The 27,621-nt window shown below is 45.7% G+C and overlaps 2 protein-coding genes across 2 annotated transcripts; both read left to right on the forward strand.

Moving 5' to 3' along the window:
• Positions 1 to 10,513: 10,513 nt before the first annotated feature.
• On the forward strand, positions 10,514 to 12,792 carry CDKN2B (cyclin dependent kinase inhibitor 2B). Its single transcript, XM_071580409.1, is given in 3 exon segments — positions 10,514 to 10,947; positions 12,435 to 12,501; positions 12,504 to 12,792. Coding segments are annotated over 3 exon segments (402 nt in total). The 5' UTR covers positions 10,514 to 10,806; the 3' UTR covers positions 12,698 to 12,792.
• A 4,249-nt stretch (positions 12,793 to 17,041) lies between these two features.
• LOC139684588 (cyclin-dependent kinase inhibitor 2A-like) lies at positions 17,042 to 26,027 on the forward strand. Its single transcript, XM_071580695.1, has 2 exons — positions 17,042 to 17,367; positions 24,666 to 26,027. The coding sequence occupies exons 1-2, from the start codon at positions 17,098 to 17,100 to the stop codon at positions 24,963 to 24,965; spliced, it is 570 nt and encodes a 189-aa protein (XP_071436796.1). The 5' UTR covers positions 17,042 to 17,097; the 3' UTR covers positions 24,966 to 26,027.
• Positions 26,028 to 27,621: the final 1,594 nt, after the last annotated feature.

Raw genomic sequence — 27,621 nt, forward strand, 5'->3', positions numbered from 1 at the left:
ATTCACATTTTACTGAGTCTTCAATAAATTACAAGGAAAATCTCTTTCAATATTGTATTTACACAAAACATCCATGTTCTCATGATAAATAAACCAGCTATATCTTAACTCCAGTGTCACGGGCTTTTAGAAACCAACAAAGTATCAACGTAGGCCTTTCCTGACTATACTGTATTTCCTTGTTTATCTATAATTATGACATCTAAGAATAATAAAAGTGGTTTTATAGGTGAATTTTGTATATAGAGATTCTAATATAGAAAACTATCAGTGAAGATTAAAATAGTTGTACCCATGTAACCCAAGATTTGATTACCTGGTAAGTCTTTTTTTTTTCTTATGGAAGATACTAACTTTCCCTGTTAACTGTGACAACAGACCTAATCGTAACACAAGCATCCCTTAAAATTATTTAAACAGAAGAAAACCTTACCAATAAAACTGGGTGCTTAACTGTGTCCAAAACTGTAGAAAGGATACACTTTATGTCAAAAAACATGAGTCAGAATCACTAATAAACCCAAAGTGGAGCACAGAGAAAGATTAAATCATGTTTTAGAAAAGTAGGTAAGAGACTTTACAATATCTGATTCATGTAACATAAACATTTCAGCAGTGAGGTCAAATTGTACAAAGCATATGTTACATAGACAGGTACTGAACACATAATATGACCTCAACATTCTACTGAGGCTTATTTTACATTTGTAAACACTTCACAAGTAAGCTAACTGGATCATGGATCTTATTGTCAGTGCTCTACATAAAAGCTGTGAAATAGTAAAGGAAATCAAATATCAAACACCGTCCTGTTATCAGTCATACAGAAAAACTGAATGTCTTTAATCAGATCCACTACATCCCCAAGTTTGATCTTGATTCAGGCTTAGACACAAAACTCATCTTGTGACACTTCAGAGCTACCTACTGTTAGTTTTGGCAGCATACTCTGAAGATATACACACTTTTAAACAAATTCATTAAGAAAGTAAGAGGAAAACCAGTCCATAATCAAAAGTGGGATGCAGGCTAGGCAAAAACTAAATTTTCACTCTGTGCTTTTTTCTCTACTGTGGCACTCCTCCTGTAGCCCAGAAATCTATACTTCTGCCTGCCTAACTGTGGGGTTTGACCAAAGTCTCAGGCATCACCCACATGTTCATGTTTCCACTTTCTAGACATTCCAAAAATGCTTTGAACGGCAAATAACAAAAGGCAAAACCAGTGGTCAGATTCATTTTTAGTGTTTAAGGACATTGGTAAGGTTGACTTTTCAGAGTGGATATGTCCTTTATTTTGGAAAACTGAATGAAGCCTGAAGAATAGGGGAAATTACGAAATTATGACTTGACAAGAAGCAAGGAGTTGAAAGTTCAGCATTTGTAAAGAAACTATTTTTGAAGATTGAAAACCTTCTAGTTTTCATCTAAACACCTACTTCTAGCATTTAATGACTGCTCTGAATAAAGAGTGCTGTGGTTAGGTTAGAGTCAAACCAATATTCCACCATTCTGATGAATGTTTAAGTACTTTAGTGTGACCAGTCTGGGAACTGATGTTACCCCTTTTCCTGCTTTTTTGATACTCACAGTCTCTGGGTTTATGTGTTTAGGTAAAACAAAGATCTTAGCTTTTTGAAATAGGTTTGAAAATATGATCCCAGGAACTGGTATAATTAATAGATTGGCTAAAGATCATGAAAATTATTAGGTGTTATAATGTGATAATCTAAACCATGTTATAGTTGACTTATATCATGGGTTTTCAATAGCTGCATTGAATACAGATTCATTCTATCCTCAGCAGTCTGCCAGCCAGGTTTAGAAGATCAGGTCTGGTATTCTTAACAACTAATTTTCAAGCTGATCTACAAAGCAAATTGGGCTAGAGAGAAAGAAAAGTCTTAATGTTTTTCTAAAAACTTCATGTTTGAAGAAAACTTGCCTTACAAAAGCAAGACAAAACTAATTTAATACAAATTCTTTGCAGATCAGCTTTTAAAAAAGTCTCGATCCCCTCCCTGTATTCCTTCCTTAAAGGTAGAACAGGCTGTCAAATGAAAAATTCAGAAACATTCACTAAGCACTCAGCTAGAAAAGTTCACTTTGCAATCAGCTGACATGAAGTCTGAATAGATATTGGAAAAAAGTAATTAGATGTTTATGTCTGAGGGCTCAGGTAAATCATATTTCATATTTCAAGTATGTTCTAATAATACACTAAATTACACTTCCTCGAAGCTTCCATCCCCATTTGGAATCACTCAGTGTGAGTTGAATATAAGCTGACTGTAACTGGGAAACCTTTTCCCTTTGTGCCTTGAAGAGATATAAATACTTAGCTATAAAGACACAGTCATCAATAAGTATAGTTTACTCCAAGATTAAAATGAACCCACAGGTTCTCTGTGTGTCTTTATATGCAGTTAAACTGTAGTGAGAAATCAGTAGCTTTTAGCAGCTAAACTTGGCCACCATACTCTTGATCAAAATAGAAGAAGCTCACACAGTGCGATTGATTCTCCAAAACTGATTGATGCGTTGCAGCTTAAGCAGAAGTGTTGCCATTAACAATACAAATCTATGTACATACACTTGAGGAACTGATTAAATGTTTAATTACAGATCTGCTTGTTATGCATTTTATGTAACTCGGCAACATATTTCCTGATTGTTAAGATGTCTGATACCTGCCTGACATGTTAAGCACAGCTTAGCCCTCAGCACACTACCTGACTCACTCCCTTCTTCAGACAGTTGATGAGAGTTCCCTGCAACTGCAGAATTGCAAAGCCTGTGGACAGCATGCATGGCAGTTTTTACAGTTTAACTTTTTATGTTGAAAATATCTCAAGTTCACAAAACTTTCTCCTGCTGTCCCACAGGTCTGTGATCACAGTCCCTGCATGAGTATGTCAGCCAAAGAGAGAGGGATTTGCTTAGCTCTGTACAGTTAAGGAATGAAGGCATGAGAATTATTACTTAGATTCCAAGTCCATTTGCTACAATCACTGCCATTGCCCCGGATGTCACAAAAGCAAGCTGGGGCTTTGCTAGACTTTGTGAACAACTGAATAATATAATGTGTACTAGATTCTGCATTCATGTTTTTCTCTGTATCCAGCTGTACCTTTGTATGTGAAGGCATACAAAAAAAAAAAGCTAGCAAGCAAATGAGAAATAAGAACCTAGAACTAGACAGCACATTTTTTGATGTTGTGGTTTATCAGACAAAGCCAGTTGACCATTTGTGGATGAGGGAACTGTTTCTGGCAGAAAAAAATCTTTGCTCCCAAATAACAAAATCTGGGGCAGCTTACAGAGGAGATGATCAGCTAGTGTCTCCTTGTGTTTTGGCAGCTTATAGCTCTTTGACCTAAGGAAGTTATTGGATGGGGTTTAATTTTGGAGGGAGGGGGGTGGTAGTGGTGGTGTTTGGAGGGGTTTTTGGTGGAGTTTGAGTTGGGTTTGTTGTAGTTGTTTTTCTAGTAGATTACTTTCTCATCACTGATTAAGCTATTCTGGGAAAATGTTTAATCAAAGAGCCACAAGAGAAAAAAATGGCATATCCAACATGATAAACAAATATGGAAGCAAGTTTCAAGGTCTCTCTCACTGGACCTATAGTGCTTACAGCTTCAGTAAGAGTAACAGCGCACACACTCACTGCAAACACAGTTGGGCAAATAGCCATAAAATTGCCAGAACTGCCTATGAAGTGTTTTGTAGTGCTGATATCCACTTTCTTTGAAAAATACACAAAGAACAACTGGGTAAAAAAAGAGAAAATGAATTTCCAAAATATGTTCAAAACTATTACAAAAAGACAAACTAAATTAGAGTTAATGGGTGTACTTCCATTTGAAAGAAATCTAAAACCAGCAAGTTTTGTTGCTCAGACTTATTTGCATATTTATTTTGATCCCGGCAAGGAATGTTAGATCACCAATGCTGTCTACTTTCCTAATTCCCAAAGAAAGAGACTCAGTTAAGTGAAGAATAGCACCTTCTACTCCAATCATCACTACTTAAAGGGTGTCAGTAAGAAAAAAACATGTCTTGGACAAACCCACCAATAACTTTTTTCCTCCACAGGGATAACTGGCCTAATTCCTTGCCAAATGAAGCAGAAGAAACCAAAGAAGAAAGATTTTTTCCCCTCCGCAAATCCAGATTTTGCCCTGCTTAGGTTAAATCTCTCTGATACATTCAGTTAGTATTTGCAAGGGGAATCAAATGCTCACCTTTTGCTTACAGGTAAGCAGACTGCCAGAGTTGGTACATAACTACTGTGAGATACAATTGATAGAACTGACCAGTAAACATCTGCTGCTTTTGCAGAGTCCACTGCTCTTGCAGTCAGGTTATCACTCAGCTTGAGGGTTTTAAAGACTTTTGGTCTGCTTTGCTTTTTTCTATGACTTTCTTTTGGTTTTGAAACCTCCAAACATTCCTATTGTCCTATTATACCCCATTTATCCTGTAGGCATCCCTAGTGATTTCCTGCCAATGGCATCTGTTCTCTCCAGTGAAAGCAGTAACGTAGCTGAAAATAAGGATTTTTACTAACATTTACACCTACTTCATGAGAGAGGGATACAATTAGATTATTCTGCAGAAATCACTTACTGACAAGTTTTTCAATATCCAAAGCTATTTACCCTAAATTATATTGTGGTAATGAATTGTTTGCTTTAATTTAAAAACAATGTTTTGGAAGCACTTCAATTTCTCTAGAGTCAGATCAGTGAAAATTAAGAAATTTTGTTGTAAAATTTTCCTTTGTTGTTAACTGCTTTTGAATAATATTAAGCTGATTGCACATTGTGCATACTAACAATTACCTCAAACATTTTTCTATTTTCCTTTTGACTATAGAAAACAGTATTCTTGCAGTACTTGTAAAGTCTTCCTACTTGCCAAGAGATTTGTATTTATTTGGCATTTTGTCAACATCCATGTGCATACTTAATATGCCTGCAACACACACTTGTAATGTAATTGTGAAAGGTGTGACACCTCCCTAAATGATTGTTTTAAAGTCATGATTGTGCAACTTACCTTTCCATGATAAACTTTGAAATTGGAAGAACTCACTTCCAACTGTGTATCAGCTTCTTTAAAGCTACCATCAGCTGGACAGAGAAACTATCCTTTAGCCAGAAACTCCATATTCAGAGCAAAACAAAAACACTGCCTGAGATTCCAGCTCCAAAGCAAGCAATTTTGAGCTGGAATATCATATTTTCATTAGTGGATGGTGTTTCAGTTCTTGTTCAGGATAATACACATTTATGAATTTGCAGAAGCAGCATGTTGGAAGAGAGTCTACTTTTCCATAATTGGCAAGGTGTGTTTTTTTGTGAACTGCAGGACAAAATTTGAAAGATTTGTTACTTTGTGTTTCACATATATTTGACAGTGTTACTTCATGAGGTTTGTAAGAAGTGCTATCCTCTTCAGAAAGCAGTGTGAAGGAATATTTTGGGGTATACTTACCTTATTTACTACATAGCCTTGAAGTAATGAATTAAACAAATGAGTAGAAAGCCTATCTTTCTTTAGTCATTACTACATGCTTTTTCTATGTTAAAATAGCATGTCCTGCCTAAAGCTTTCACGTAATTCCAATAGACTTGGACTGGTTTTGTTTACTTTATGAATATATCACTGACACCAAAGCCATGTTAGAATCCTTTTTCTTTATTGTTAGTCTGTCTTGTAGCTGAGAATACTATCTCTACCAAAATGATTCTATAATATTTCTATTTACTGAAGCTGCTGTAAAAATTACCTTTCAGTCTTTTTAAGGCTTAAATAAACCATTCAGTACTTGGTTGTTTCCAATATACAGTGGTCTACGTACCAGAGTATATAGATTAAACTATTCTGCTTGTTTACTCTTATTTAATATAGAGGTCTGAAGTATCTTTATCATTTCTACAGCACCCACTTCTTGAATGGGAAACTCATTAATAAAAGAGCAAAGGATAAGAAAACAAAACAAACAAAAAACACTAGGAAGTCACAAGATCATATTTAAATGCTCACTTAATTAACCAGAAACAACAATTTGTATCAAGAAGCTCTTTATCCTGAGTGAAAGTCCACGCATTTCTATCTCTCTGAACACAGAAGCAGTAGCAAAGTGGAAGGAAGAAGCAGAATTTGGCACTAGTCTGCTTCCGTTACAGAAACATTCCAAGTGTTGCAAATAAATCTACAAATGTAATTTTACATAGACAGTCTTCTTTGGTCACACCAGTTACCACTGCTTTGCTGGTGGCGGAAATTTCCTGCACCTTTTAGTACTGAAAACACATTCCTTTCTTAGTAGTATATCTCTGCCTTTCTAAAGTATTATGCCAAGAAAGTAATTAATAGTTTTGATAATATGTGCTAATTGATTAAGATGCAGCTAAACAAGTAGATAGCACAATTGGCAAAGGGTTAAAAAGCAGAAAATGGCAATATAGAGTAGAAATAGGATGCAAACATGAGCTTAGAGATCCCATGTGTCTATTAAAGGTCATGTTCCTGGACTGAGTTGAGGAAACAGTTCATTTTAGTGCCACTTCACAGTGAAAGTGAGAATAATTATAACCTCAAGAATCACAGAATACTCTGGGCTTGAAGGGACCAGTAAGGATCATCAAGTCCAACTCTTGAATGAGTGGCCTGTATGGAGAATGAAACCACAACCCTGGCATTATAAGCACCATGCTGTAACCAACTGAGCTAATCTCAGGGTTGTGAAGATCAGCTGAACAAAAAAATGGGGACTTCATATCTCGACAGAGTATTTGCACGATACCACATGCAGGAATACTCAAGAAACCCTTAGCTCCGCTTGTAACGGTGATTTATGGTGTCTAAAGTGAGGCTCAAGAAGAGATATTAGAAAGGACAGACAGGGTAGGAGAGGTGGAGGGGTGGCTTTTTATGTTAGAGAGTCTCTTGACTCTGTTGAACTTGAGGTCAGCAGTGACAAGGTTGAGTGCCTGTGGACCACAATCAGGAGGAAGACCAACAAGGCTGACATCCTTGTGGGTGTCTATTACAGACTGCCCAACCAGGATGATGAAGGAGATGAATTATTCTACAAGCAGCTGGCAGATGTCTCAAAATCTCCAGCCCTTGTTCTTGTGGGTGACTTTAACTTGCCAGATATCTGCTGGGAGCTTCATACTGCAGAGAAGAGGCAGTCAAGGAGGTTCCTGGAGTGTATAGAGGACAATTTCCTTCATCAACTTGTAAATGAGCCTACCAGGGGTAAGGCCCCGCTAGACCTACTGTTTACAAACAGAGAGGGGCTGGTGGGAGATGTAGTGGTTGGAGGATGTCTGGGACATAGTGACCATGAAATAATAGAATTTTCAATACTCAGGGATGCAAGGAGAGCCACCATTAAAACCTCTACACTGGACTTCCAGAGGGCAGATTTTGGCCTATTCAAAAAACTGATTCAGAGCTTACCCTGGGAAACAACCCTTAAAGGCAAGGGGGTCTAGGAGGGATGGACATGTTTCAAGCAGGAAATTTTGAGTGCACAGCAACAGGCTATACCAGTGTGCCGAAAGGCCAGCCGGAGGGAAAGATGGCCAGCTTGGTTAAATAGGGAGATTCTGCAAGAAATCAGGAATGAAAAGAAAGTTTACAGACTATAGAAAAAAAAGCTGGCTACTTATGAAGAATTTACAGATAGAGTTAGGTCATGCAGGAAAAAAATTAGGGAAAGAAAAGTGGAATTTGAAGTACATTTTGCTAATTCAGTTAGGAATAACAAAAAGTCTTTCTATAAATACACTAATAACAAAAGGAGGGGCAAGGAAAAACTTCATTCTCTGTTGAACTTGGAGGGAAATATAGTCAACAAAGATGAGGAGAAGGCTGAGGTACTCAACACCTACTTTGCCCCAGTTTTTAGCAGCAAGGCAGGTGGCCCTCAAGACAAGTGGCCTCTGGAACTGATCGACAGAGAGAGGGAGCTGAATAGCCCTCCTGTATTCCAGGAGGATATAGTTAGTGACTTACTGAGCCAGCTGGATCCTCACAAGTGCATGGGACCAGACGAGATCCATCCCAAGGTGATGAGGAAGCTGGCAGAAGAGCTTGCCAAGCCGCTCTCCAGCATCTTCCAACAGTCCTGGCTCTCTGGGGAGGTGCCAGATGATTGGAAGTTGGCAAATGTCACCCCAATCCACAAAAAGGGCTGCAAGCAGGACCCTGGCAACTACAGGTCTGTCAGCCTGACCCCAGTGCCTGGCAGGATTATGGAGCAGTTCATCCTGAGTGCAATCACACAGCACCTTCAGGATGGACAAGGGATTAGACCCAGCCAGCATGGGTTTAGGAGGGTCAGGATCTGTCTGACCCACCTGACCTCTTTTTACGATCAGGTGACCCACCTGGTGGATGAGGGTAAGACTGTGGATGTGGTCTGTCTGGACTTCAGCAAGGTCTTTGGCACTCTCTCTCATAATATACTCCTGGAAAAACTGGTAGCCCATGATCTGGACAAGTGTACCCTCTTCTGGATTAGGAGCTGGCTGGAGGATCGGGCCCAGAGAGTGCTGGTGAATGGAGCTGCATCCAGCTGGCGGCCAGTCACCAATGGTGTTCCCCAGGGGTCTGTGTTGGGTCCAGTCCTGTTTAACATCTTTATTGATGATTTAGATGAGGGGATTGAGTCCATCATCAGCAAATTTGCTGATGACACCAAGTTAGGAGGGAGTGTTGACCTACTGGAAGGCAGGAGGGCTCTGCAGAGGGATCTGGATAGACTTGAGAGATGGGCTGATTCCAATGGGACAAAGTTCAATAAAAGGCCAAGTGCCAGGTCCTGCACTTTGGCAACAACAACCCCATGCAGCGCTACAGGCTGGGTCAGAGTGGCTGGAGAGCAGCCAGGCGGAAAGGGACCTTGGAGTACTAATTGACAGGAAGCTCAACATGAGCCAACAGTGTGCCCAGGTGGCCAAGAAGGCCAATGGGATCCTGGCCTGGATCAAAAATAGTGTGGCCAGCAGGACTAGGGAAGTGATCCTTCCCCTGTACTCTACATTGGTGAGGCCACACCTTGAGTACTGTGTTCAGTTCTGGGCCTCTCAGTTCAGGAAAGATATTGAGGTGCTGGAGCGAGTCCAGAGAAGAGCAACAAAGTTGGTGAAGGGACTGGAGCACAATTCCTATGGGGAGAGGCTGAGGGAGCTGGGGTTGTTTAGCCTGGAGAAGAGGAGGCTCAGAGGTGACCTCATCACTGTCTAGAACTACCTGAAGAGAATTTCTAGCCAGGTGGGGGTTGGTCTCTTCTCCTGGGCACTCAGCAATAGGACAAGGGGGCACGGGCTCAAGCTCTACCAGGGGAAATTTAAGTTGGATATCAGAAAGAAATTCTTTCCAGAGAGAGTAATCAGGCATTGGAATGGGCTGCCCAGAGAGGTGATGGATTCTATATCCCTGGAGGTTTTTAAACTGAGATTGGACATCTAGTAAATGGACTGGAATTGGACCAAGGGTTGGACTTGGTGATCTCGGAGGTCTTTTCCAACCCAATCAATACTATGATTCTATGATACATGAAATGCAGAGGACGATGGCCCGACATGGCATTTCACCCGTGCGGAAATGCGGGCGTTCAGCAAAGGGTATTTCTAGGGCTAGTTCCGGGGACAGCGGGGTTCCCCGTGGTGCGGAGAAAGGTCATGGGCGGTGGGGAAAACTCTGTGCCCGGCCCGGCCCGAGCGGCGGACGGGGCGGCCCCGGGGATCTGGAGCTGTCCGTGGTGCTGCCGCCCCCCGCGCTCCACTCGAACGCTCCGCCCTGCCCGGGGCTGGGTCGCCGCCGGGCGTCGGGCGCTGAGACCTTGTTGTGCCGGAGGACAGCTTGCCTGCCCTCCGTGGCCTTGGCTCTCAGGGAGTCTTGATCACTTGCACTTTTCTCATTACCACGCCCTTCGCCCCACCCAAAAAAATAAACACACAGTAAAAAACCAAGAACAACAAGAAAAAAACAACAACAACGAAAAAGAACTGAGGAAAACCAGCCGGTGCAGTCGGAGGGTGGAGACGTCGCAGACGCGATTTGTGTCTCAGTGCTGGCTCTCGGCGCCGCTGCGCCCACTGTCTCTTGCTAAGTGTTACTGCTAACTAAAAAAGAGTTGAAGCGCTCGCAGTTCACACAGGAGAAATGAAGGAGGGGCGGCCATAGCTGCCTCCTGCTCCTCAGGTGCCGATGGGGGTCCGGAGAAGGCGAAGAGGAAGCGTCGGGCCGAGTGTGCCCTCTGGGGCGGAAAGGGGCTCTGTTCTCGTTAAATAAAGCCTTTTGCTCCCTTGGCTCTAACCCTTTCCTAGGTGTCTGCTTCACTCGGGGCAGTCAGACACGGCTTAAAGCACTGCTGCCCTCAAGAGAGAGCCCTGGAAAATAAAATAACAGAGGAACAAAAGAGATGGAGAAGAGAGTCCGGATGCCCTCCCGGACAGCCTGGCCCTCCCTGCCGCCGGACAGCAGCGCCAGCCGCTCCGCTCCGCTCCTCCCCGTCAGGGCGAGGCTAGGGGTGACTGTGACATCGGCCGGGCGGCACCAGATGTGAGGAGAAAACGAGCGCCGGGCGGCTCCGTCACGTCCCCGCAGGTGGAGACGGCCCCGGAGGCAGCAGCGCGCAGGAACCTCTGGGCCGGGGACGGGACCACGGCCGGGGAGCGCTGCCCGAGGTTGCCGGGGGCGCCGGGCGCTTCCATGGGCAAGGTGCTTCCCGCGGGCCAGCCTCGGGCAGCGCGGTGCTGGGCAGGGCGCGGCGGGCCGGGACATGGCGCGGCGGGCAGGACGAGCGGTGGCGGATGAACTGGCCAACGCCGCGGCCCGCGGCGACCTGCAGCACCTCAGGGACCTGCTGGACGGCGCGGCGGACCCCAACGCCGTCAACTCCTACGGCAGAACCCCCATCCAGGTAGGGAGGTGGGGTGCGGGCGGCGGGGCGAGGCAGCGGCCCCTTTGTGCCCCGCCCGAGGGGCGACGAAGACAACACCGGTGCAGCCTCCCGGCGCCGGCCGCCCCACGACGGCTGCCCCCGGCTGCTGTCGAGATGGCGCAGTGGTTCTCACGTCTCTGGGAAGGAGAAAGTCTGTGACGGCCGCAACAGAGAGGTTTTAGTCTTAGCAACCCTTGACTTTATTTGAACAAACTGAGATAGCATGACTCAAAACCGAGATCTTTGATGCTCATATCGCAATGAAAGTGCAAAAAATGTAACAATTCACATTCGCAGAAATATCCACCCTTTCGTCATGGCTTGTCTTCTGCTTTATGTCTGTTAGCATTTTTCCTCATGTCTCCCATGAAAAGAAAAAAATATACTCATTGACTGTCACGAGCAGAAACACCTGGTTATGTTAGCCTTGCCCAGCAGCTGCTGCAGGTAGGCAGCGAGCAGTCCCTATGGGGCTCAGTCTGCCCATTTTACAGTTGCGTGAATGTGTAGGTAGACGTAGCGTCTAGAGGTGTAGTAGATGTTAAATTTATAAAAGCTGAGTTAATTTCCGAGGCAGTTCTAGCCAGTTTTTTCTTAAATTTTCAAAATAAAACGAAACTGGAATAATCTTAGAAGCTATATTTAAGTTCTACTGCCAGTGCTTGCGAAACTCTCTTCTACAAAATGTCGGTGCAGCATTTCTCTCGAAGCAGGTATCTGTTGTCGTCATTCAGTGCATTCTTTCTTTCTTTTCTTTTTTTTACCTTTGCGCGGCAGGGATTTTTAGCCCGTGTTCTTAACACACTGCCGAGTGTGCTGGGGGAAACTCAGCTTAGAAAACGAGCCAGAGGGTAAGGGTTCCCGGACGCTTTGGTACTGCACTGGACTGGGAGGTTAGGCAAAATGTGCGTTTTGACTCTCCTGAGGGTGAAGGAAGCACGGGTGCAAGTGTCGCGGATAGTGAGCGTTCCATAAGCGCCTCCTCTTGACAAGGACCCTCTAGAGAAGTGTCATGAATGAGAGAGCGGAACTGCGACAGTTCCAAGGAGCCGCTTCACCGGCACGGTTCCGCAGTTGCAAAGCGGCTGGGGATTCGCCCTGGGTTCCTGTGGGGTGCGTCGCGGCAAGGGCGACTCCGTTCTCTAGTCTGTCTGCCCTGAACCTATGGCCCCCTTGCCGGCTCCTGTCACGGAGCAGCCCTGGTGTGCACCTACCCCTACTGAAGTCCCGCACCTCTCTGCCCCACCTGCTTCCTCCTGTCCCGTGGCATGGATAAGCAGTGTTTCCTTCTGCTACGCAACAGTCCGGACGAGTCCATGATCTCCACCGTTCGTGGTGCCTCTGGAGCCGATCTCTAAGCCTCATCCGCGGGTTTTCTTCTTTCCTCTGACGATCCTCATTCCTTCGAGGCCCAGAGAGAAACCGTGAGGACTGCGGACAGGCCCTGACACTGTCTCTCCCCGCAGGTGATGATGCTGGGCAGCCCGCGGGTGGCCGAGCTGCTGCTGCAGCGCGGCGCCGACCCCAACCGCCCCGACCGCGCACCGGCTGCCGCCCGGCACACGACGCGGCCCGCGCCGGCTTTCTGGAGACCCTGGCGGCGCTGCACAGGGCCGGGGCGCGGCTCGACCTGCCCGACGGCCTCGGCCGCCTGCCTCTCGACGTGGCGGCCGGGGGCCCGCACGGAGCGGTGGGCCGGTACCTGCGCAACCTGCTGCCTCGAGCCTAACCCCTCCACAGGCCACCCTCGCCCCAACTTAGTGCCCGCGCCCGCCTCGGGAGACACCAAGTCGAGCAGCACTCATGCCATGCTGTGAATAACCCCCGGATAGCGTTTCCTCGCTGGGATGCACGAAGGACAATACCCTTTGCTAGTGCCTGTATATTATCAGGCTCCGGAAGTTCTACGACCCTCCACAGGCACTTATTTTCACATGACAGTCCAAACATTATGAAGATAACAATAGAGTATGAAGTATGAAATAAGAAAATGTTGAATATAAAAATATCAAATCGTACATTTAATATAAAATATTAAATCGTTTATATTAAATATGAAGGAAAATCCCCACACAGAGGTGTTACTACAAACCCTTCATGTTTTGACGGGATCACATCTGGACTTTCTGTTTACCTTCATCCTCGGGGCTCCACAGTCTCACTTGCCAGTCTTCCATCTGAAGAGGACAGGAGAGGCTGCAGGCTCTCCCTGTCCCTACTTCTCCGTGTTAGATTTCGGTTGAACCAAACTCAAGCAAAACTGGCCAGGACAGCAGGTAATTAATTGGTGCTTCCTGGTGCGACTGTAGTTTTGGTAAATACCTTCTTAAAACCACATAGGTCTGTGCAGGTCTGTACATGCATCTGTGGCGCATCTGCGGCTCTTCTCATGAACGTTGCAAAAGTCGGACCTGGAAGGAGAAAATAAAGTGAGATTTGTGTTTCTACAAGCCTGCTATCATCCCTACTTGAAATACTCATTTTAACAACTTGCAGCTGACCTACCCTGAGTTACAGCACCTTGAAAAAATCATGTTCATTGCAAAACCAGGGCGACTAGGAACAAAAAAATCAAAGATCATACATCCCAGCTCAGTTCCAGGATTTACCAAGCTGCTTGAAGGTGACACGTTTGCTAAAGAAAAAAGCAAGAGGTTTTAAAAGCTGTGCTGCTGGTTTAGAAGCCAGAATGAGAGGGAAATTAATCATCTGAGTCTACCTGTTTCACTGACTGCCCTAGCACAGGGAAACTGGATGTGAGCAGACCACAGAAAATGTACAGAGTCAGTCGAACCTCCACAGAGGGGAAGACAAAGGCTGGGGAGACCCTCTGCCATTGTGAGAGGTCCGAAACCCCTAGGGGTGTGCTGTAGGAGAGCACAGGCAGCAGCGAGCAGGGTGATGAGGCAGGCAGTGGGGATGGTGCTCCCAGTCTGTGCAGGATGAGTGGGAGACCTTGCCTTCCTCCCCAGAACTCACACGGGACTGCACAAACATGTCCTGCACCTTAGGGACTGAGAAGGGGAAAGAAGGCAAGCCGATGAAAGAGCTCAGGTGTTATTCCCCAGTACAAATCCTGGGCACTTTACAGAGCTAGGTGTAGCTTTTTCAAGGGGAAAAAGACTTATTTTCGTTTTGCGTTCCTGTCGATTGTCAAATTCCTAGATATTTCATGAATACTAAAAAACATGTATTTTTAAAAAGTGTTGGAATACGTTATTTCTTACAATTTAATTTCATACAATGCATGCTTCATAATTACTTCGTTTAAGTTGGCATGTGATAAAATATTTAGTTATGCCATTTTTGTACATAATACATCTATGCAATATGTATATAAAATATACATGATAGGCACATATATTAAGAATGTTATGATTATGTATCAACTTTATCTATTTGCACAGCAACTACTTTATATGTAATATGCTTATGTTTAATTATAAAAATTATATGCATATAAAATGTGGGAAAAACTCACATTGTATTTGTAATATATATAATAATATTTATAATACACTGTAAAGGCTTTTTAATTGTAAGAATGCCTAGAACATATATTTTATACAAATCTTCAAATAGAAAAATATATAAATTATAACACCTTATTAAGTTTTTCCATTTTCTGTCTTACAACATGGCATAGCTGTAAGCAAACCAAGGACAACACTGGGGATGGAGCCTGCATCCTGTGCCTGTGAGGACCACAGTGGAGCTGGGACCAGGCACAGAGATAGGACAAGGTTAGAGTCTGACCACCATCTTTACAGAAAAATAAAGTTCTATTAAACTGCATTTCCAAACTCAATTAGACCAGTATTTCTGTTAGAAATGGTCTTTTCCCCAAGAATTAGACTTGATTTAATTTTTTTAGTATTTCCATTAGTGCTTACAAAAGTACAATAACAGCAACATATTATTGTTACAACTATTGTTCATAAAGTTGGCAGGGAAAGAACAATATTTGCTAGGCTGAATGCACCAAATTAGCAGAGTATGCCTCAGTAGGACTAAATACCTAATTTCTATAAATCTATTTCATGCCATAGGTCTGGAACTCCTGTCCGGGACAGGTCCACGGTGTGGGATACTCACTCCTTGAATGGATGGAGGTCCCCAGCGCGATCCTGTTCAGCTGCGAGATATTCCACAAGCACCTTTTCTTCTAAAAGCAGTGCCAGCTCCAGGGTTTATCCTCCCAGAAGAGAACAGTAGCTGTCGACAGCAAACAGCAGCAGCAATAATCACACAGAGAAAGGCCTGAAAACATTGCGTCTAATCTGGAGGATTACTCTCATTTTTCAATTTTGATATTGCTACTGTAAATGAATACACGTGTGCACACATATACACCCCCTCTGCAGCCGGGTTTGCGCTCTGTGCACGACGAGGTGCTCCTCGGCCCCGGATCGGCCATGCATTCAGCTTTGGTGGGTATTTGGTTTCTATTGCTAAACCCGTACATTTTGCAATCATCCTCTCACCGTCGCTCCAGCACCCGCAGCACGTGGCCAGATGGGCATTAATTTCTATTAATTTTGTCTTGTCTGTCGGGGAGTAGTGGCCACGGCAGGGAAAAGAGCGGGGCGAGGGGGCCGGGGAGGAGGGGTAAAGAAGAAGAAAGAAAATAATAAAGCGTGTCTTGGAGAGGTGCTTTCATTTCGAAATGGCTGATTTCACTCACCCGTTTCCCAGGCTTGAAATCATACTCAGTCCAGAAGAAGTCATTACAGGCTCTTTATTAGCATTGTTGTTAGGGTTGCTCCGTGCCGAGGCAGAAGAAAACTTCTGTTGACATAGGAATTATTACTGTTTGTCCAGCCGAAAGTGTTTGTTGGGGACGGGGGGGGTGGGGGGGGGGGTGGAGGGAGGCGGTGTTGCATACGCCTATATTCACCATCCCTGTCAGGGACTGACGCTGTGCCTCCCCTCCCGGCGCCTTCCCCGCGGCTTTCCACAGTCCGGGAGCCGTCCCACCCCGGGCGCAGCCACCTCTAGCCGTGTCCAGTCAAACGGGCCCCGCTGCCCCCGCGAAGGGCGAAGATGCGCCAGCACCCTTCCTGTCCCCGTTCCCCACGCCTCGTAAGGAGGTACCCCGAACGCGGGAAGGGGGGGACGCTCAGGCAGAGGGACTCCCGGGGTGGGGGCGGGTCGGGCGTGTAGCGGTAACACGCAGAGTTCCTCTGCTGGACGGCGGAGCTGGCTCAGCTCCGGCTATCGCGGGGCTTGGCAGCCCTCCGAGGATTTCTGGGAGTAAGCCCGGGACGGGAGCGTCGGCAGGTTGATCGGGGCTTCTAAGCGACCCTCCGCAGCTTCCCCTTCCCGCTCCAGAACTTCGCTCTTCCAAAGGAAAACAAAGCGGTCCGACACTGCGGAGCACGGTCTGGGTGAAGGTCCAGGGGCTGACGAAGGAATCGTTCATTACCCGTTTCGGTGACCGGCGAGGGAAAAGCCAGATCCCTTTTTATTTCTTCTTTTTGTTTTTGTTTGTTTTTTTTTCCCTCGCTCCGCTGCGCAACGGTCCCGCGTCGCGTTCAAATGACCATGTGACAAGGAAATAGCTGCTCGCCAGGGCCAATATTGGCCCGCTGTTTTAAAGCGTCAGGGATCCGCTACCCGGCCCCCCGGGGCCCCGGCGCGCCTGGCCGCCGCAAGCCCACTCCCCGACGGGGCTTTTCCGACGGGAGCGGGGTCCGAAAGCAACTAAACAGCAAGGAAATAACCCAAACAAATTACACCCGTCCCCCAAACAGAGAGGGAGGTGGTTTGTTTGGAGGGGCAGACCGGAGGGAGGGCAAGGACATGTCGTCAAGGCTTTATTTGAAAGCAGGGGAGCGCCTTGCGATTGGCCGGTCTCCACGCCCATTTGGTGGCGGTGCTCCCCGGGGCCGGACAGTGGGAGGGGAGAGGAGCCGGCGGTATCCCCCGTCCCCATCCCCCGCTGCCGGTCTTCCTTCGCCCGCTTTCGAGGCGGGAGCCGTCATCATGGGAGGAGTTTAAGACCGGGGTGTAGAGGAGGGGTGGGAAGGGGAGGGAGGTAAGGCGAAATGGGGACTCGAAATTAGTCAAACGGAAGAGACAAAAAAAAAAAAAAAGAAAGAAAAAAAAAGAGAACGAAAATCCTCTCCAATGAATGGAGAGGGTGAGAGGGCCGATTCACCGGTGGGGCCCCGCCGGGGAGGTATTTGTAACGTGACGCACGGGCGTCTTCCCCGCATCCATGACCCCCCGGATAAGGTGCACCATCCACTTTCGGCGCTCCCGCAGCCTGCCCCGGGCCTGGGCGCTGGGTCGGCGCATCCTCCGCAGTGTTTTCGGGGCGCTGGGGCGGCGTTGGCCACCGCGCCTCCCCCTGCTGCTGGTCCTGCGGCGGAGGCGCCGCAGGAGCCCCCGACCCAGGTAGGACACCGGGATGGGGGCTGCTCGGGGGGCGGCAGGGGATCCCCGGTGAGCGCGGGCGGCCCGACGGGGTGACAAGAGCAGGAGGCGACGATCCGGCCCACGGTGGCAGTGCCGCGGAGCCCCCTCCGCGCCACATGCTCAGATTGCACCGGGATCACGTTAGATTTATACAGGCGGGGAGCTTCTGTCCGCCCCCCTCCCCCCCCCCCTTTTTTTCAACGCAGTAGAAAATGTCCGGTTCTTGAAAAGTTACTGCAACTTATTTCTGCCTTTCCACCACTTCTTCAGAAGTTTTCTCTAAGGTTAACTAAGAAAATATAAACCCACCATCCCTTACCAACCTTTTTAGACAGTTCCTTGCAAACAAGGAACATAGCTATTGCTCTGAAGAGAGAAAATGGCCACTGTTTTCCGAGCGTGTGTTACTTTTCAGTCTTGTAAATGACAGTGATATACAGTGGCCTACTTTGCCTTCCCTTGCAGTTACAAAAACATGGGAAATAAAGCTCACAGCGTACGAGCAGCGTCAGAAAGAGCATTAAAAGACACAAGTATAAAGGACTTTGAGAGACATCCGAGGCTCAGACATTTTTAGAGACTTTTTTCCTTAATGCACAACACAAAATCAGATTGTTTTAGACCTTTAGGGTGCACCTTAAATGATGGTCATCACACATAATTAGAAATACACTGAAACTAAATTGAGTATTAATTTTTATTTGTATTTGAGGATTGCTCTGCAGAATTATCTTAGAGGGTTGTTAGAGCAGTTCACAACCTCCTCTAATCCAGAGAATAGACTGGAGGAGAATGGAGATATAAGAGCAGGAAAGTAGAAATATGTGCCCCAAAATATCTACAAAAATAGAAATTATTTATTTTATATATGTATAGATAGATATATAAAAAATTAAACTTTTTAAGTTATAGGACTAAAGGTGTGGAGACAAAATAATTCAGAGTTTCCCACTTCCAGTCTCTGATTACATTCCTTCCAGTGCGTTTTGGATAACAAGTCTGGGTACATACACACAGACACACAAATATATAAATACATATAGATGTATTCATATATATATATATATATATCAGAAACTATGTGATCTTTTCCTTGTTGCTTTCAAATGTCTCAGTTCTTGCATTTGTCGTAGGCCTCATTTCTTCATCTTACCCTGAATGGGGGGAAAAGAAATGGTAAACTCTGGCTGATCTGAGATGCAAAAATCTTAAATAGAAACATAAGTATGAAGGTGGAGATTATCTCAAAGTATATTTGCTGTAGAAAGGACAAAACCCTCTCATAGATCTGGAAGTGTGGCTACTACTTTTCTCCTCGATTTCCATGTTTGCTGTAAATGCAGCTATTCCTGCCCCCCCCCCCCTTCCTTTTTAATCAGGGAGAATGAGTTTTTCTAAAATGCCACTGAGACCTAGACTACAAGTCTAATTTTTAAGGGTCTGGGGTGGGTTAAGACAAGTGTGTGTGCTGAATCTAAAAAAGAATTTAAAATGTCTACGAAAAGTACAATACTTAGGGATATTTTTACAGGTATTTAGGGCAGCACATTTGCATCTGCCCCATCTCTGGAAGTGTCCCAGGCCAGGCCAGATGGGTCTTTGAGCAATCAGATGCAGGGGAGGGTGTCTCTGCCGAAGGGAGGTGGTGTGGGGAGGGGTGAGGGTGGAGTGGGGTTGGAAATAGATGATCTCTAAGGTCCCTTCCAACCGTTCTATGATTATGAAATAGACTCTGTGAAGTATTTATTCTTTGTTATTGCAGATTATCTGAGTTTTCGAGGGGGGTTGGGTTTGGCTCTTTTTGGTGGGGGGTTATTTTTAGATAATTTTATGTAGAAACCCCCATGGCACAACTTCTGCGGGACTAAAATTAAAGTGATAGATACTCCTGTTCTTACGCAATATGTGTAATCAGGATAATTATCTTTGCAAATATACTGACATTTTAAGCCGAAGAGAAGACCAATAGTGTTAAATTATTTCTGTACATCAGTATTGCTTCATTTTTAGCATATCTTCAAACAGCTGTATCCCTCACCCTCCTTAAGCATAACACAGGTTACTTCTATGCGACCTCTCCATTGCACCACCTCCCCCTGCCTCTCGTGAACTTTTTTGCCTATTTACAACCTAGGAAGTTTCAGTATTATGTTCTTTATAGTTTGTCTCTTTGTAGTATTTAATTAACCCCTGAACTTATTCCAAAATACTTGTTAGATCATAAAATAACTCATGTGAATGTTTTTAATAACTTTTTTGTTGTTGAAAGGGTAATACTTGCTAAACAGGACATAAGATGGCTGCTTTTGTTAACTGAAAATTACCTTTTTCCATCCTGTATGCTATTAGCAAAACATCTCAGAACAATTTGGAGAACCTCTGTACTGTAGTATTAAAATGGATGTGTTGTCAGTGACAAAGATGTGTATGGCTGAACAGTGATTCTAAAAATAAATACGAGCAGAAATGTAGGATAGGGACTCTGCTTTAATGTGATAATTTTTTTCCTCCGCCTGAAAATATCTTTACAGTAAGGTTTGTTGGAGAGGGAAGGTGGATTCCTCTCCCTTTCCCCAAGATACAAGTGAAATCTGATGTTATTTCCCCAATTTCAGATATGACCGTGTGTTGGTATGTTTTGGTTAATTTGAGGTCCTTTGTTAGTACCAGAATTGTGTAATATAAGATCTGCTTTTTGGAGGGGAAAAAGTCACATGATTTTAACCATGTAACTTAAAATTTTGTGATTTAAAAATGTTCTAATAGTTTTGTAAGTGATTTGGGAGTTCAGTAATGTTATCACAAGACAGTATTTGGTTTTTTGCACCATTCTGAGATTTTGTAGACTTGAACATTATTTAGAGGGGATGGAGATATAGACAGGCCCTCTGAATACTCTAGTAATATCTTTGCTTGCAAATATATTGGCGTGTGAGTGTGTATTATTTTATCCTTATATATTCATAAAAAGAGAGGTATTCATATATTTACACACACAGATGCATAAAGTCCAGCATCCATACTGTATCACAGAATGCAAGATTAGCCAGTGATAACCTGAAATCCTGCCACCCATCACTATTGATTTGAAATGTTAAAACACCTAAGAAACATAATCACTGAGGTTTTCTCCTTGGATTTATCTCCTTGGATTTATCTCCTTGGATTTATCTCTACTTTGGCTATCATTCATGTCAGAGAGAGTACTTTATCTACCGTGTAGGGAATCCTGTTAATTTCTTAGACTTTACAGATTTAAAAAACCCCACTATTAAACTTTATTTGTTGATTTTTTTTTAACTTTGGTTTTAAACGCCTACATGTCCCGGGGATCACTGTGCACCATGCACTGCAGAAAAAACCAATGTGTGTAGGAGCCCATCGCCAGGCACTGCCCAGCGAGCCTTTCAATCCACACAAACCTTGAAATACTGCACCTTCGTCTTGCAGTGCCACTTGTCCCAGAAACTTCACGAGGGAGGTTCAGAAAGCCACCAAGTGAAGAAGTTTCAGTGAACCTCTGACTTGTCAACTCAGGGATAAATTTTTGTTTATTTCTACTCATTCAAGGATGTCTCTGCCTTTCGGCTACCGGTATATGCAGACATAAAATCGCCGGGTTTCCCCCTTCAGCTACCCGGGGCTGTTCTTGTGCCCGAACGTCGGGGTGGGGGTTTGACGCCAAAGGGCACAGAGATGCATCTGCACGGCGGGTGCTGCTTCTATGGCATCGTACAGGTCTTCTGCAATTAAAAAAAGAAGATTAGGGAACTGACATTGGAAGAGGCGGGGAGGTGACGGGGGTGGCGGGGGGAGGGGGAAAGGGAGCTAGGAAAACAAAACCCTGAAAGACGTCCTTATTCCTCTTGCCTCTTAACCAGGTCTGTCCGGAACTTCGAGGTGGCAGAATAAAAAACTTCACGCCGCGGGTTGTGGGTGCCGATGCCCCACTCCCTCTCGACGCAGGGCGGGAGGGGTCGTTTGGAGTCGGGGTGTGTGTCACGGTCGTCCTTGGGGCTTGCAACGGGGAGACAGAAAGCCAAGGGGTAGAACCAGGTGCTTGGATTTTGAGGACGGTGGCAAGGCGAGGCTCTGCCTAGCTTCCGTCTGCCCGGCTGGAGCTACACCTTACCCTGGCGGACTCTCGCCGCGGTTTTCCTGCCCGCGGAAGACTTCGGCAGGGCCGGGCTGAAGCGATCCTCTGCTGCCCGGTGTCATGAGGTAGACGACAGATTCCCTGCGGGCACAGCTCCCTTCCTCATTCGGTCCGCCTGCACCCGGCCGTCGCGGAACGGGGGGACAGAGCCCCGACCCACCGCTCGGAGGGTCTTGGCCAGGGCAGGACCCCCTGTCCAACGCAGAAAGCAAATCCATGTCTCGCACAAAAGCCCCTTTCTGTCCCGGGAAGGCTCTGGTCCTTTGTCGCCTCGTCGTGTCGTCGTACCCCCCACGTTAGATACTCGCAGTGCTCATCCCACCTGCGCGGGCCGAGGCAGCTGCCGCCAGACCAGGCAGCCCGGATAAGGCGGATAACCCCCGTCTCTGACCTTCGCAATCCCCCATATGGGGAAGGGGTGGGGGCGCAGGGCCCCATGCCCTTCTTTCTGCTGTACGGACAGAAGCTCCTGTGGGAGCCGCCCCGCCCTCTAGGTGGGAGTGAAACCGGGCTTCCCTGCCGACGTGACCTGCAGCCCCCAGCTCTCGCCTTGCTGACTAGGCGGATGGTATTCTGCGGTTCTTCGCCACCCTCCCGGTGCCCCCCTCTCCGGGAGGATGCGTGGATTTTGCTACAGCCGCCAGGAGCGCTGGGATCAAGGAGCGAGGGGACGCCGCAGCGCCCGCCCCACCGTGGGTGTGCGGAGGGAGGGAACGCGGGGCCGTGCCCGCGGCCTGGGGGCCGCCTGCCCGGGGGTGCGAGGGGGCGGCCGCTGCTCTTGGGGAAGGAGGAGCTGCGTCGCTGCGACGGGCGAGGTCGCAACCAGCAGAGACAGAAGGCCAGGGGCGGCCGTGCGGGGCGGGGGGGCGATGGAGGGGTACCCCCGGGGCGACGGTGACCGGCTGTGCAGCGCCGCCGCCCGCGGGGACCACGAGGAGGTGAGGAAGCTGCTGGACGCAGGCGTGGATCCCAACGGGGCCAACTGCTTTGGGAGAACCCCGCTCCAGGTACGGAGCATAGGGGAGGGGCAGGACAGTCGGAGTGGAGGGGTGGGGTGAAGCTGTGCCGCCGGCGGCGGGGAGTGTGGGCATTTCGGGTTTGGAATGAATTTTTATTGTTATCTAAACCTTACTGCAGTCGCAACTCGATAAAACCGTGCGCTTTTCTTAACCCCTGCCGTCCTGAAAATACAAGGTGGATTTTCGAGGGCAACCCCTGGCAGCAAACGAATTATGCTAGGGGGTACTCAAAAGAAGAAGTGAGACTGCAAAATCCTCTTCCAGATGGGTTTGGGGAATTAACTGCACTTTGAGCAACTTTTCTTGTTTTTTTTTTTTTTTTTTTTTTTTTTTTTTAATATGGCCTGAATGGGTCTTTGTTCCCCAAGGAAATGGAAGAGTCCCTTATTAGTATATTCACTAGAAAGAGCTGCACAGAAGACGATGTATAAATTGTGCTGATAGAAATTGTAACTTGAAACTAGGTATATATTATCAGTAGCCACATTTTTTCTTTTTTTCTCTTTATTTCCTTTTTTTTTTTTAAGTAGTAGTAATAATTTTATTATTCTCTACTCATCAATAGTCGTAGTATTCATTGGTAGACAATATGCTTTAGAGGCATTTCGAGTGCTTAAAGTGTGTTTTAACAACCAACATGCTTAAGTTGGAAGTTTTTAAATGTTCATTGAACGATTAATGCACTGTTTTAAACTGGAGTTGTATATCTCATGAGAAGGATTTTCGAGTTGTCATTTGAAGTGAGGTATTTAATGATTCATCAACTAAGCTGAACAGTCATTTTTGTCCTTGCACTTTACATGGAAAAGGAAATATTTTTCTAAAATATGTTGCCGAGAAAGGCTCTGAGAAAATGATTTGGTTTGTTTCTGTTGTATGTTCAAATTCCTGATGAAAAGGATCTCCAAATTCTTAGAAGTTTTATCTTTCTTTCCCTCTTTTCAGAGTGAGACTAAGTTTTATTTCCCTTGTCAACATTTGTAAAATGGCTGACACTCTAAAATGTGGACTCTTTCTTTATGAAAAAATTATTATAATGAATTTATAAATTATGAATTTTATAAGCATTTTTGCACTTTTATTATAATCACAATTATTTGAAGTGCACAAACAATGTCTTGAGAAAGAAAATAGTGTGAAAAAAATTTTGTCCTAAGGGTTTTTTCATACTGTTAAGTTGCAAGTTATGGAGTTTAAAATTCCACTGAAAATGACCAAGACAATGAGGGACGTAAATCCCCAAGCTCAAATATATTTTGTTTGTTGGCTGATTGTTTGATTTTGTTCTGTCATGATCAGACCTTTTCAAAAGTTTTTGCTATTTGCTGAAAAGCAGGATATTTTTAGGAATTTGCCATCAGAAAAGTTCTGTGCATTACTTGTGAGCACCCAGCAGCTTCCCTCACATCTCTGAGGAGAAGGCAGAGCTGACAGAGCAAATGAGAGATAAAGAAAAAATACCTCGATCTGGAGGAGAAAAATCAGGAAAATCCACACTGGATGCCAAAAGGAACCACACACAGCTGCTTTGCCGGGCTTACAGTGCTGATTGTTAATAAATGAATACTGCATTCTAAGTGGGAGCAGCCTTAATGCAAGGCTCCTCGGTGCTGTCACAAAATACAGGGTGTGTGTATACATAGTGTATGAATATACACATAAGTACGTATACATACTGTTTATGTGTATAAATATATTTAATGTATTTCTAATATATACGGGTGTATAAATATAATACATAAATACACCATTTATTATATAATAGATGATATATTACATAAACCGTATATATATATGTGCACACATATATAGCTATGTCTGTATGTACGTGTATATATTTAGACACACACCCACAGTAAAATTTATACCGTGGTATATATAAATGGTATAAAATGTGGAAAAGGACAGACCCATATGTAGCACCTAGTCTGGAAAGCGCATGCAATTTAGTTGTCAGCATTTAAGCCGGTCACGACTGCAAGTAGCCGACATAGGAGAATATGCTCAAAAGAGACGCCAGTTCCACCGTCGCCCAGTCCTCTAGTCGCCACCCCCGACCCTTCGCCGGTGCGGACGGGCGCTGACACTGTCTCTCCCCGCAGGTGATGATGCTGGGCAGCCCGCGGGTGGCCGAGCTGCTGCTGCAGCGCGGCGCCGACCCCAACCGCCCCGACCCGCGCACCGGCTGCCGCCCGGCACACGACGCGGCCCGCGCCGGCTTTCTGGAGACCCTGGCGGCGCTGCACAGGGCCGGGGCGCGGCTCGACCTGCCCGACGGCCTCGGCCGCCTGCCTCTCGATGTGGCGGCCGGGGGCCCGCACGGAGCGGTGGGCCGGTACCTGCGCAACCCGCCGCCCCTCCCGGGAGCAGCCAGAACCACCGCCGACGGGGCTTCGCTCTGACCCGCCCTCAGCCGTCCCCGCAGAGACCCTGTCCCCTCGCCCTCCACGCCCACCTCCGCAGCGAGTATTCCCGCCATCGAGTCACCCAGCGAGAGATCGCGGTAGGCGCCGCTCCCGGTGTCCGACTGCTGGAAAGAGTCCACCTCTGTCCCCTCTGCCCAGGGCTCCTCCCGCACACCATGAGGCACTCCGTGCCCTGCTTCTGAGAGAAGACGCGTGCCGAGGAAAAGAGGAAAGTACCAAAACAGGGCCAAGGCTAGTGCTCCTGCTCTCCCTCTCAGGCTCCCCGGTGGGCAGAGCACAAGCAGCAAACGGTTCTCCTGTGCTTTGGCGAGTGGGGGGGGGGAGTGGGGCGTGGAGGGAAAAAATCCAGTTTCTCCTCTCCATTTTTTCGTTACAATGAAGCTGCTTGGAGAAGTGAGAACGTTATGTTACCCTTACCGGCTTGTTCACCGACTCGCAAATCTTTGCATTTTAGTGATACCTTGCTATTCTTTATGTTGCAGCGCTCTAAAATAGTGAACTTTTTAGCCATGTTATTTACAAATTTAGTTAACCTCCAAATCTTCTTATTTTATCAGCCCACTTAACCTACAGTTTTAGTACTGATAGATAACGGGGATCGAATGTCAAAATATTTAACACTGATAGAAATAAAAATTTGAGAACTGCCAAATATATTTTGTGTAGTTGCATTTGGGAAAGGCTATCCATGTGAAAAGCCAGTTAGCAATCGTTTACTCGTCAGGTCGTTTTTACATTTGGAGTTATCCCATTCATTGAGAAGATCTGGGAAACAAGCTGCTTATTTTAAAGACAAGTTTCCAGGTGTCTAAACCAGATATTTCGAAACAACAACAAATGACCGAGTTTGGTTATAAATCTGGACCTTTTCACACTTTTTGTTTTCTGTTTTTTCCTATGGAATTTCCATTGCCTACCCGATGTTTGTACCACTTACCTATAAAGAAATACCTTTTATTATTCAATAACAAAACACGAGATTGGCTTTAAAAACCTTCAGTCCTCATGCTCAGCTATTAAATGGTTCTGTATGCAGTACTACTCAGTGTTGGGCGGTGTTATTTATTTATGCTTCTTTCATTGCTTTCTTTTTTGGTAGAGGGGACAGTTTGTGCATAAATGTGTATTCACGCAGGTCGAATACACAGGGGTTTTTGGATTCCTTTGTGTATTACTTAAGCCCATACACACAAGAGTTAAAACCTCTTAATCGTTTTGTTTCCTTATTTAAAACAATGTTTACAGAGCAAAAGGAAAGCTCAACTGCACTTTGTACCTTTGTGTGACTTTCTGATATATTTTTAAGAGTGGGAGATTTTTTCCTTTTCTTGTCAAAAAAAGTGATGATATGCACATGCGGTGGAATCAGGCACCATGTGTGGATACTAAGTCCGAAAAGTTTGTCCTGATCTCCACAGGAATGTTGGTGTTGGCATGCCCATGTTTTGGAGCTTTGGTCAGGACACAGGTCCCAAAGAAGCACCAGACCCATTTCTTTAGAATAGCAGTGGGGGTCGGCAATCACTCCTCTCTCTCTCTCTCTCTCTCTCTCTCTCTCTCTCTCTCTCTCTCTCTCTCTCTCTCTCTCTCTCTCTCTCTCTCGCTCTCTCGCTCTCTCTCTCGCTCTCTCGCTCTCGCTCTCTCTCTCTCTCTCTCTCTCTCGCTCTCTCTCTCTCCCTCTCTCTCTCTCTCTCAAAAAAAAAAAAAAAAAAACCAAACACAAAAGAAAAAGAAAAAAAGAGGGTGTTTCCTAGCTCTTTTGGGGGCCAAATGGAGAATTAGCTCTGTCACAGAGGGTATTTGGTGACTGGGAGGGGAGTCAGCAAACAGGTCTGGGGCAGGGTGAGGAGGAAAAAACTGGATTTCATGATCCTTTTGGATAGCTCAAAATATTCTGTGATTCTGTGAATGTATTTTTTGTTTTCTCCCCCGACCCTCCAGGCTTGCATGCCGGCAGGAGCTCAGCTGGCAAGGTGGGGCATGAAGCATCCATTCATCCATCTTTCATCCCTGCCTCTGGGCTCCCTACCCCAGTCACTGCCACCTGTTTTCCTGCCTGCAGGCTGCCCATCCTCTGGGAAGGAGGGCCAGAGCCCTGGAGTGGGTCCCTTCAGAAAATGGCAAGTGGAGCAACATTCACACTAGGATGTCCACAGGGTTTCCACACATCCTCTCCCCACTTGGGAAAGCCATGCCAAAAGAGTGTGACCTTCTCAGGGACTTTGGCCTCATAGCTGGTAAAACCCAAGACTTCCTTGCAAAGTCACCTGAAGAGCAGAGGACGAAAAGCTCTTGGCATGGAGCTTTGCATTGTCATTTCAGAGGTGGTGTAAGTGCAGTTGTAATTGTTTACTCTTTGGACAAGGAGCCAGCAGGATAATGTTTTATAAAAAGCACACCTCAATTTTCTGTGAATGCCAGCATCTAAATAATTTGACACGATGTTTTCCAGTTGTGGTATCCTCTCTCAAACTTTTACATGTAATAAAAATACCTTCAGGTGTAAGGGCACTTAGAAAAACAAAGTTTGCTGTTATGGAAAACTACTCTTTGAGAACATAACTCCCAAGTTTTACAACAGGCAACATCTCCTTTTAATTCATCTCAGTTCATTGTGTCTATAGGTCCACAG

This window comes from Pithys albifrons, chromosome Z (assembly GCF_047495875.1).
Source record: "Pithys albifrons albifrons isolate INPA30051 chromosome Z, PitAlb_v1, whole genome shotgun sequence".
Taxonomy (NCBI): domain Eukaryota; kingdom Metazoa; phylum Chordata; class Aves; order Passeriformes; family Thamnophilidae; genus Pithys; species Pithys albifrons.